This window comes from Cydia splendana, chromosome 21 (genome assembly GCF_910591565.1).
Source record: "Cydia splendana chromosome 21, ilCydSple1.2, whole genome shotgun sequence".
NCBI lineage: Eukaryota > Metazoa > Arthropoda > Insecta > Lepidoptera > Tortricidae > Cydia > Cydia splendana.
In genome coordinates, this window is record NC_085980.1 from 12936216 (window position 1) to 12949001 (window position 12786).

The 12786-nt window shown below is 37.1% G+C and overlaps 1 protein-coding gene across 1 annotated transcript in view; it reads left to right on the plus strand.

Moving 5' to 3' along the window:
- The first annotated feature begins 1742 nt into the window (after positions 1–1742).
- LOC134801367 (cytochrome P450 4C1-like) overlaps positions 1743–12786 on the plus strand; it is a 30363-nt gene continuing 19319 nt past the window's right edge. Inside the window, exons 1-6 of the mRNA XM_063773907.1 lie at positions 1743–1890; positions 3834–3923; positions 5445–5555; positions 7996–8201; positions 8533–8668; positions 10068–10264. Of these exons, the coding sequence (XP_063629977.1) occupies positions 1770–1890; positions 3834–3923; positions 5445–5555; positions 7996–8201; positions 8533–8668; positions 10068–10264 (861 nt within the window). The 5' untranslated portion in view covers positions 1743–1769. The remainder of the gene's footprint in view (positions 1891–3833; positions 3924–5444; positions 5556–7995; positions 8202–8532; positions 8669–10067; positions 10265–12786) is intronic.

Here is a 12786-nt window from a genome sequence, read left to right on the forward strand (position 1 = left end):
TTTTACTAAAAGCAATGACGAGGAAAATCCAATTGTTTTTATTATTATATCACACAAAGTTACTGTACCGTTATCTGTATAATAAATAATAAACTATCAAGATTACCTCGTAAATAGATGTCGGAGCTGTCCGATTTTGGAATATTAGGTATCTGAACCTATTTTAATATAACAAAGCATATATAAAGTGTATTTATCCTTACGTGTCTTATCTAGTAAACAAAAGTGACGTCAAAGTGACATTCCAACAATACGATTCATATCGTAATGTCAGATGTTTTGAGGTGATCCGTTCGTTACTGCGATTATTGATGAAAATCTTATTAGAAATTATATTTTATCTACGCACATATCATTAGTGCTCTATAATGCGTTCAGAAACCGTAGGAAATGACCAGCATTATTACAACCAATTTTACTATGAGAACTTTCTTATCTGTGGCAGTAGGTAAAATCTGTACTTTAATGTTTTTACATTATAGATTTTTGTAAGGTTATGAGTTTAAATTTGGAACAGCTTTCAAAACTCAAGTGGGTCTCTATTCTAGTATCCATAGATATTAAAACAGTTATCGATACGAAACGTCAATTCAGTATGTTTTTTGACGTACTGTTTATCTTTTAATTAGTTTTAAGTATAAAATTAATTTGTTTTTAAACAAACTTAAAACAAAAGTTTCGTGTAAAAGGAGCGATAACGATATTTCGGAGACGCTACCTCTCATATCTGCGAGTTCCACCAGAGGCAGCAACGATGCCCCACGTCGGCTGAGATATGAGGTTAGTGAATATATCATAGAAAGTATATAATATGTGTGTAGATAAAGTAGTGTATGTAACTGTACATAAATACGTATTAAAACACACGTGTGATCCTTTTAAGAAACTCACTGCGTTCGTTTCTTAAACCCACACTCGTATAATGCCTTTCATTATACATATAGCAGTCACATAAACTACTATTTCAGTGGTTATTTTGATTTCAATACTTTGTTAGTTTCTTTGTATACAACAATATTTTAAGTGATGATTATTGTGTAATTCCAGAGAAAAGTGTGATAATGTCTTCGAGAAGTGTTTGTTTACAATGTTTACATGATAGGACAAGTAAGGATGAATAGGTACACTTTAAGTTTATGTAGCCAATTTGGCCGTCACTATCCATTTGTTGCTGACTGTACAAATAAACGTAGGTATAACACTTTATCCTAAACATGACACAGAATACCTACGCATTAATGCTAAACTGGTAGGAATAAAGTCAGGGTTCCTTTAGTCAAGGTTATCGATAAAAAACCGACCAAGTGTGAAGCAGACTCGCGCTTTGAGGGTTCAGTATCACACTATTGTGACAAAGCAAAAAAAAAATAAAAAAAAAACATTTTGTATTAGGAGGTAAGTACCCTAAAAAATATTCTTTTTTGTGTGTGGTATTCAACCGTTCTGTCGCACTGCATGATTTATGTATGCATGCCAAATTGCACTTTTCTCGCACTAACGATCACGGAGCAAAGCCTCGGACAGACAGACAGAGATGGCGAAACTATAAGGGTTTCTAGGTGACTGCGAAACCCTAAAAAAGTAACTTTTTTATAATAAATTTTAGTACATTTTCCTCACAAAACCTGTTACGCAAATGCACAATATCTGTTCAATTTTACATCCATATATAAGGAAAACTCGCCAAAATCGTCCAGTAAACATCCAAGCTTGTCTCAAACATGTTATCAATAGTCGTGGTCGGGGCCCTGCTGGCTTGTTCCGTGTTGATGTTATATTTAGTGCAGAAGAGGAGGCGGAGGTATTTGGAGCTGGCAGCGTTGGTGCCGACGTTTGAGGGGAGGTTGCCGATTGTCGGGCATATGTATAAGCTGATTGGGGGGAGTGAACGTGAGTTTATTTTATCTTACATAAACCTTAAATGCATAGTGTAGGATGCAGCCACGATGCATCCTAGACAACTTAAACATCAAATTGTATGCATAATTAGTCAAATTCTATTTAAATATTTACGAACGGGTCACTCACATATTTTAAGTCGAAAAGCGCTCGACATGTCGGTCCGTCACCATAAACGCAAGCTTCTGATCACTCCTCGGTACGGAGTGAAACAAGTCGAGCGATTTTCGACTTAAAATACGTGAGTGACCCGTTCTTAATATAATATATTTAATATGTCTGTGTCTCAAGAAAGTTTTGTTATCAAATTCTATTTGTTCCTGTAAGTATATTATTTCAACAGTAAAACTAATCCATTTTCCGAATTTTCACTTAAATAAGGCGAAATGTCGGAAAACTTGGAAAAACCCGGAATAATTTTTAGTATTTGATTTTGGGCAGATTTTTCGGGGTTAGTAATTATTATATATTTAAAAACTTTGTCACAAATAGTGTACCTTTCTGATGGCACTACAATTTTTCCTATATCTCTTACTAATAATTATACCTATATTTACATAAATATGATTAAGCCTATGCAACTTTTACACTGATTTCACAGTGAAAATCAATGATATATATTATTTACTATATTTCCTAGAATCAGCAAACAAGTATGTGATACATATATAACTTTCGTGCGAAAAGAATAAAATCATGCATTTATAAAGGGTTAAAAATAAAATTACGATGGTAAGGCAACATTCAGCTTTTATGATAGCAGTTAGGTTAGGAATAACTTATAAAACGCTTTTGTTCTTGAATTAAAATTATTTAACCCCTTATTGCATGTAATAAAAAATATTTGTTTAAATATGAACTTTAATAGCTGCCAATAGAGTTGAATATCATATCCGCCATATATGGCTTCGTATGCGGTAAAGGGTTTAAAATTAATCAAATATTGTTAAAAAAATTAAAGCTTTTATTCAACTTGCAAGCTAAATTAGACCCACTTCCCATTTTATTAAATTAAGCTGAAACATGACGTACCTACCTACATAACTATGTAAGACAAGACTTATAGAGTTAGACCAAGAAAAGTCTGCAGCGATTTTGATAGCATATGCAGTGCAAGTGATAATTATACGTTATACGTCATAATTTCATCGAAGTTTGACGTTTAAATAATACTTGCACTGCGTGGGCTATCAAAATCTCTGCAGACTTTTCTTGGTCTAACTCTAGTACTATTGAGCTGATCTGATGATGGATGCTGAGGGCCTTCCGCGAACCACATTCGACATGTTGGCTCGCTGTCACACTTAAGTACGAATTTACAAGTGCGACAGAGAGGCAACACGTCGAATGTGGTTCGTGGTAGGCCGTAGGAAATATGTGATAAAACAGTGAAACCTTATTGTGTTTAGGTTTGTTAGAATTGTTTTGATCATTGACGTATTATATCTATGGACTGGCCTTACGGGCACTAAAAATTGTACTATTTCAGCGGTGTGACTCATCAATTCGAGCCTTAGCGGAGTGGTCATTAACAGGCGTTCCTCTCTGTCGAAAATAGGCGGCCAATGGTCAACCACATGTCAACCACATGTATGGACTGACGTTTATCTGACATGGCTATTTTGACGTTACGTATACATTTGATGTGCCCCTCCCCCGCAAAAAACAGCAGACTATTTTGTACCGAAAATTATAGACATGTCGTCTCCGTTTGGTTATATCCTCTAAAATTCGAGCCAATCGCGCAGCCTAACGCAGCTAGTTGCGACCAATCGCGCGCGTGATGCGAACTCATCAACCAATCGCGTGCGTGATGCGAACTTATCAACCAATCGCGTTGTAGCGGTGTCACACCGCTGTACTGGCCCCATTCTTATTACCTGGCCAGTCCTGAGATTTTATGTCAATGGTTTTGATACAGTGTTTTGTTTCAGGATTCTGGGAGAATGCTAAACAGGCCACCATAGCAGCAGAAAAGGCAGGCGGCGTCTTAGCTATCTGGGCAGGGCCTAACGTTGTATTCCGTAAGTAATACATTAATAATACCCACAGTCCTATCTGCAGTGTTCATTATTTTGATGTTTAAATAAAAAAAAATCAAAAGAGTAATGCTCCTTGGGATTAAATTGTCCAAGCGGTCCCATAGTTCAAATACATTTATAAAAAAAAAATCTAATGTGTAATCATTGAACTATTATTACTACGTATAGAACCGGCACAGAGAACCTGTGTCTTGCGCCATGAGTTGTTGTTATTTTGACAACAAACCATATAGGTAGGCTAGTCAAATTAGATCAATAAAAAGTGTTTTGAGAAGTTAATTCCCAGCAAGCTGGACATCATTTTGATACCTTCATTTGGTCCTAAATGCGTATAATTCGAGTTTTGTCCATCCCAAGAGGTGTGGATAAACTTTGGGAGCCTTGGGAGATAACTTTTTCCTTGGATTGACAAAACCACTCAATGTAGCAGGAACCCACCATCAATTACAATGTCACTAGGTACCAGCAAGGTTGTTGTGGATCAGACACTGGTGAAAAAAAATTTCGAATTTTAACACGATTATACAACAAAAAATTCAAAGTGGCGGCCATTTTTTACAATCTTTGACTACGAATTCATATTAAGGTACTTTTCGGATTCTGATGTCGATTTTTAACATGATAAGAGCAAATTTTCCGTCAGACGTGCCGTTTTGGAACTACAAGCAAAAAACTTAAAAACAAAGCAAAAATAATTCCACAACTCCTGGAACGGAACAAACTCGGATTACACTAATTTAGAACCAAATATTAGATATTAAGAAGATTTCCAGCTTGCTGGGAATTAATTCCTGGAAAAAATCTAATTTGACTGGTCGAGCGTGAATCTCGCGGCCATGAATTTTACGTCGCTTAAGGGGCCCGTCAGTTAGAACAAAATTTTGACAGTTCCAAAAAATTGACAGGCCGATACCTACCGTCCGGCGGACTGTTAATCAGTGGGCCCCTTTACGATGTTTTGGTCGCGCAGTACAGGTGGCGATTGCGACAATTTCATTGGTATGGCTTCTCTATACTAATACCTATTACTAATAATAACTCAATGTGTGTATTGCTAGTTTACACGTGTGTAAACTAGCAATATGGAACTTGCAGAATATTCTCAAAATCATACGCACCTACTAATAAATGAGCGTTTTCCAAACAGTAAATGTACCTACATTTCGTTCATGTCTTCAAAATATTGACACACTTCACGCCTCATACATGGAAAAATATGTCCCAAGATTTCCTTTCCAGATCGTCATATTTTTGTATGAATAATTTGTTTATTTGTATGAACGTGACGCACTGGAAAAATATTTTTATACAAAATTTTGGGACGCATTTTTTATGAATAAGGCGTGAATGTACAAATGATTCTGAGTAAAATGAGCCCAGAAGTCAATATTATGAAGACATGAATGAAATGTAATTTTTTTTTGGAAAACGCTCAAATATGTACGCGGATGTCTTAAATTGTTTATAAAACTCTTATAATATTATGTATTTCGATATTTGTAGTTATCAACGACCCAGAGGACGCCATGACAGCGCTGAACACATGTTTAGAGAAGAGCTACATTTACAAGATGGGCTCCAGTTGGGTCGGTGATGGCCTCATCACTGCCGATGGTAAGAATTGTTACTGACGAGAATCTTTTTCAACTTTAGAACACTGATTTCATGTCCCTAGACTGCCTAGCAAAGAAAAATCGATTTTTCAAAAACTATGTTGAATTTTTTACTTTTTTGTTTACAGGGGCATTTTTAAGTATTGAATTAATACATAAAAATAGCAATGTGATCAGATAAAAATTACATTTTGTACGGTAACGCAGCAGAAAAAAAATTGCTTCCGTACAAAAATGTGTGTCCCTGATTTTCTATGGGAGCAAACTTTTTCTGCTGTGTTACCGTACAAAATGTAACTTTTATCTGATCATGTTGTTAATTTTAATGTGTTAATTCAATACTTATGCATCTAATAATGCCCCTGTAAACAAAAAAGTAAAAAAATCAACATGGTTTTTGAAAAGTCGATTTTTCTTTGCTATGCAGTCAAGGACACGAAATCAGTTGAACTTGTGTGATGCTTTACATTGCGGGCCAGGCCGAATTATTTTGTATGGTTAATATTACATTGTTATTGTATTTCTAAGTAAATTTTATCTCATTATACATCTTAGGTCCTATGCTAACCACGGTTTAAATATTACCGATATATATACATTAAATTCAGGATTAATTCAACTTATTTATTCTCCTTTATTTAAATCAAATTGAAAAAAAGCTTCTGCTAATGCCGTGTTAGCAAAGGCCACCGATTTTACCCAAAATATATTTATTCTGGTTATTAGCATAGGTTTCTGCCGAACACATTAGGAATAGAAATAGATTGTTTAATAAAACATCGGTTTGCATATATTATCGTGTCTAGATTTATACTTTAAAGCGGTATTTTATTTGAACGATGTAACCATTTTAGAATAAATATATTATTATTGGCTTGGATGGCTTGACGCCTTTTAATAATGTCTCACTAAACCGAAAAATATATTTGGAATAACTATCTGTATTTATACAGGAAAAATTTTGGCTAAATATTTCGGGAAAACCGGCGTATTTACTGTAAACATTACAAAAATTTACGATTTGGATACATTTTTCTAAGACTTTCCTCCATGAGTATTATATTCTTTGCTTTCCTCATACAAATTTGAAGTGCGTAATAGAAAGTTATAAACATGCTTTTAAGAATTACGTACGAAAATTTGACTTTGAAGGTTGTATATTTTGTGACGTCCACAGAACCCCTCCTAGTGTCAATTTCATTCGATAGCGTGACGGACGTACGCGTTTGCGTTAAGTCTGATTTCCTGTGGGATTTTGAACAGCGTGCCAAGCGGGTTATTTTAGAAACTCAAGATCCCATACAACATGAGACTTAACGCAAACGCGTACGTCACGTCACGAATGAAATTTACACTAGGGGTACAAGGAAAGTCCCATAAACTTAACTCATACTAAAAAAACAACTCCGGGAGTGCCGGCAGAAGTGAAAACTCAACGACATTGTAACTCAAAATATTAATAACAGGGCCATATAGTGCAAAATGTCTGCAGCACTATGTGTAATTGACGTTAACGCCATCTAGCGTTGTATCGTCGCATTACTTGAAACCCCTAAGCACATCACTGTGAGTATTAATACCAGTTTGAAGGAAACTCACTAGATGGCATTTAAATGAAAAAAACAATGACCTTGTCCGTCACACATAACATAAGTCACGCAAGCGCCCTGCGCCGCCTACATGAAACAGCAGGCTCAGGCATACATTTTCGCCGTGCGGTAGAAAGAGAGGAGAGACGCCTTACGCGTTACGCCTTACGCGTTACGCCTTACGCGTTACGCCTTACGCTGTCTCGAGTTTATCATTTTTTCCCCACCCCAAAAAGTGCAAAGCGCCGCTAAAGAAGTTTTCACTTCAAAAAAGTTGCTACAAGCTTGTTATTATGGCCACAGCCGCGGCACCTGAGGACGTTGCTTACTCAAGACCTTAAAATTAAGAGTAATAACTATAATTTGTTAATATAACTAACTACGGGTGACCCAGGGCTGGCTCATTCCTAATAGGCCAAAGAATAGGCATAGCTATTTAGCGTGGGAACGTAGCCAGCCTTATGGGCACCCTTCCGCAGGGAACAGATCTGGGGGACCTAAGATAAGGTGGGTAAGTTTTATTTATTTATTTATTTTATTAGTTTTAATTTATTTAGTTTATACTTAATTTTGATAATAGTTTAAGTTTTGTTATTGAATAAATCTTATCTTTTGATTGTAAAAAAAAACTAACTATCATAATTTCATTTAGAATGTTTCAAAATTACACAACGATATGGTATGATGCAATGAAACAAAATCGTTTCGTGGAATCTAAACTCTAAACTAGTAATAAAAGTCTAGATTTTCAACGACAACAAACAGTGACACTAACTACAGAATCTCAAACACTCGCCAGTTTTTTTTTTCACAAAAACAATTTTCTCCTTTTAAAACCCATTTTCCTTTCAGTGCCCACATGGAAGCGGCACCGCAAGCTACTGAACCCTACGTTCAGTCAGCACGTTCTCGACGGGTTCCTGGCCATATTTAACCGGCAAGCGGCATTGTTGGCTCAAGACTTAGAAGCTGAGGCTGGTAGAGGTCCATTCGACCCCACGGATTATCTGACTGAGAGGACCTTGGAGTCTGTATGCCGTAAGTTACAATTGCTTCTCGCTCTTTCTATCCCCCCTTCCTCTTCATGCTAGCTGCTAAAACTTATAATTTTGTGGCCATGGATTTAACCGGACAGCGGCAATGCTCGCTCAAGACTTAGAAGCTGTATCTGACTGAGAGAACCTTGGAGAGTGTGTGCCGTAAGTTATATATTTTTTGCTCTTTCTGTTTTTATCCCTTACTCCTCATGTTAGTCGCTATAACTGATATTCAGCCTTTTTTTGTCGATGTGGGCATGCTGTTACGCATCGTCCCCCTGGCCCTGAGGTGGGCTCATTATGGGGGGGTATGTGGGACTCTCACTTCCCAGCTCTTTTCAATTGTGAACAGAGAGGGAGGAGCCTACCCACTAAACCCACACCGGCGTTTCCCACAATATTCTCCGCGAACATTCTACCAGGACGCCCCCCCGGTATCCCTGGTATCCCCGGAATTCCGCCGGGGCACCCGCATCTGAGGGAGGAGGGTCACAAACGCTTTGACTCTCCCCCCAACTGATATTCAGCCTAAAATTTTGTGGCCATGTTTAACCGGCGAGCGGCATTGCCATTGTTGGCTCAAAATTTAGAAGCTATAGCTGCTACAGGTCCTTTTAAATATGAGATTTGAGTTTTTTTTAATTAAAGGACTCTGGAGTGTGTTGTTTCTCGCTCTTTCTATTTCCCTTCCGCCCCATGCCTACTGCTAAAATTGGTATTCAGTAATTTTGTGGCCATATTTAACTGGCAAGCGGCATTGCTTGCTATAGATTTAGAGTCGGCCGTCAGATCCACTCGGCCGCCACCGCTGCAAAGTAGAAGTAGAAGTAAAGCGCAAAAAAAATAACAAAATTATTTATTAAGGTTTGACATACAATACATTAACCAAAAAGGTTGGGATCTCATTAATTATACAGAATATAAAGATAACTCTGTCGCGAGTGAAACGATTTGTCATTTTGTGGCTTCCGGACCCGAAAAGTGACAATTGGGACCCTATTATTTTTTGTCAAATGACTTTCATGTCCTTTCCGCTGCCGGTCTTTTTAGTTGTTTCGTTTCGTCGTTGCGTTTCTAAATCGTTTAACACGTTCACTGCCCCCGACGCACATGTGCGTCCACCGTCATACGTTTGTTCCTAGGCCACGCCCCTGACAGTGAATGCTTTAAAACATAAATGTATGAATGCAAATTTCGTTACATCTGTCATCCCGATCAATTTTACTTCTCAATATGCGTTTGTCTGTACGATTGTCATCTAGGCTATGGTTCTTGTGCGGTGGCGCAGGAATATTTTATAGAATTAAGACTTGGCGATCATAGCAATATAATATGTACTTGCGTTAAAGAGTTAAAGACTTGAGACATGAATGTTTCTAAGTACTTTTAGATTTTTTTTATAAAATATTTTTATAAGACCTCCGCGAGCTGCACCGGGTGCAAATGTGCCCATCACACTATCCACGTTACCACGTTGTGGTACGAAGTAACCTTTACACCAGGTACGAAGTTACGAACCCGCGCGAGCATCAGAGGTCCTTTTAAAATAATGTAAATTTATTAACATCACGTCCTTTTATATCATCAAAAATATCATTGAATCATTATCATCAAAACAAATGGAGCGAATAACATGACCATAGGCAGTTTCAGACACAATTTGTAATTTGTGATTTAACCTTTAAGAGAATGCAAATACTTCAGACAACTCGATCCATGCTGCCGTGGCCCGGGTGGCCGAGCGGTTTATTTAACCATCTGCCGTAAATGCAGAGGGCGCTTGTTCAATTCCAGATTTGGGCACTGGAGGTCTTAGTCACTTTTTCTTTCGTATATGACAGTTTTTAATCTTATTGTCAAAATCCAATAACAACTCTTGCATTTCAGAAACGGCTGTTGGCATATCACTGGACGACAGATCGGTCATCGACACCAAATACAAGAAAGCCGTAGAGACAGCGTTCGATGTGCTAGCGCAGAGGCTGGCCAGCTTCTGGCTTCATCCCGACTTCATTTACCGCTTCACGGCGATGAAGCAGAAGGAGGATATCGCCATGGCTACGCTTCACAACATGTCTAGAAGTGTAAGTAAAAATACTTACTTCACTGGCTCAGTGACCGAAAAAGGATCTTGGCCTCTGACACAAGAGAGCGCCACTTTGCCTTATTCTTCGCCATCTCACGTGACTTGGAATGTGGAATGTTGTTAATCATAACTGAGCATATCGTTTCAGGTAGGTAGTATTTTAACACGAAAGCAGTTAAATTTATTGAATATTGGTCACTTTTTACACAAAACACCTCAAATTATTTTACCAATACGCAATGGTCAGTATACTTATAGTCGAAATTTCTAATCATGAAACGCCCAATGGCCATTATACCATTAGATCTTTAAATTTTTAATTACTAATTTCAATAGCTACCACCGTGTTCTGCTAGAGTCAACAGATAGGTGCGACGACGAGCGAAGCGAGGAGGAGCGTGTTAGGTTGACCGTGTAATGACCAAACAAAATATTTTAAAAGAACTTCATTTTTTAATTAATAGATAGCCGTTTTCTTTTTAAAATGTGCTTCATAAATGGTCTCCAATATTAGGGTTCCGTACCCAAAGGGTAAAACGGGACCCTATTACTAAGACTTCGCTGTCCGTCCGTCCGTCCGTCTGTCACCAGGCTGTATCTCACGAACCGTGATAGCTAGACAGTTGAAATTTTCACAGATGATGTATTTCTGTTGCCGCTATAACAACAAATACTAAAAACAGAATAAAATAAAGATTTAAATGGGGCTCTCATACAACAAACGTGATTTTTGACCAAAGTTAAGCAACGTCGGGAGTGGTCAGTACTTGGATGGGTGACCGTTTTTTTTTTGCTTTTTTTCGTTTTTTTTTTTGCATTATGGTACGGAACCCTTCGTGCGCTAGTCCGACTCGCACTTGCCCGGTTTTATTAATTCAGTTGCCACATAAATACTTGGTACCAGCCTAAAAATAATCAAAAGCTATATGTGTATGCATTAAAATACAACTCATATTGATATATTTTAAGGCTCCGTTTTTGTTTCCAAACTATTAATTTTAGTAGCCATTTATATTTTTTTTAACTACCCAAATTCGATTAATTAGTTGACCGGTTAAATACGTGCCATTATAAAGACCCAATTAGGTTGCGTTTTTCACCACAGAGTTCTATCACCCACACAGTTAACTGTACATCGGTGTACCTTACCTTAAGCCTTTTGTAATAAGGTCCACCGATGTACAGTTAGGAGTGTTGCTGTTAGTTTCTATGGCTACTCCTGTATCCATCATCAGATTAGCTCGATGGTACCATAATAATGTATTGTCATCCAACTTATAAATGTAGGTGAAGTTTGAATACATGTACAATGTCGAGCGTGCGTTTTGAAACCGAGATATGAAGACAACAACAACATTTTTGTGCATGAAGTCATCGTATTGGCATAGAGAAAAAAATACATAGTGCTCACTCCATACATTATTTTTAGTATCAAAATGACTATTATTTTCGTAGTCGACATCTAGCATCGAGTAGCGGAATTATCAGTAGGTACTGCTACTTGACAATAGATGTTCCGACAACCGAAAAGTCTAATGCTCAACAATTTTCAGCTAATATTATAATCGGATTAACCGGAACTCTATTTTCAATTCCTTCTGCTTTTAATATTATATTATATTAGTTTTAAATTGTTGTTCAATACATCGTGAGTTTTCGTGAGTCGCGACACCAGAGAATTCTAGTATCAAGTACTTACTGATAATTCCGCTACTCGATGCTAGATGTCGACTGCAAAAATAATAGTAAGAGATGCCACGAATATTCGGCAAACTAACCAAAATAACCAAAAACTAGGTATATTTAATATTAAAAATGTATTCTTGGAAAGTAGTTAAATACGAAGGCACGTTTTTGAGCAGTCGTTGATTTCAAAATATTTTATTTTTATCATGGGTCTGATTTGATTTGATTGACTCTAATTACATTGATTAATTCTGTTCAACATAAAAATATATCTTAGCAAACGTTGTGCTTTGATGGCGAATAGTTTTCATAATAATGATGACTCAAAATGTTCGCATGTCATGCCGAATATTCGGTCGCCCAAATTCACTATTCGGGGCATCTCTAATAATAGTCCTTTTGGTATCAAAACTGATGTATGGAGTGAGCACTCTATTCTTATTCTTACTATATTTCTCTATGGTATTGGTTAACACGTACGTTTCTAATCTAAGAGGATAATTCAAACACTGGCTAGTGGCTTCTGATGTCAGTGTTTGAATTAGAGAGAATATCTAATATAGAGAGAAAAGATGTCACTCAGCTAGTGTGCATTTCGGTCGTATAGGTACCTACCTGTTTGCTCGCTTGTTTATTGGTGCGAGTGATACGCACGATAACTGACATCATTTTATGTATAACGATTTCGCATATTCAGTGTAACCTCTTATTAATCAGCTGAACCTAAACCAATATAGGGCACTTTTCCGTGCTTCTATAGAAATATAATTATGTTTAACAAAAATGGAAACTATTACAAGCTTTTATTTAGTTTGACCTGACCGTTGTCTGTCT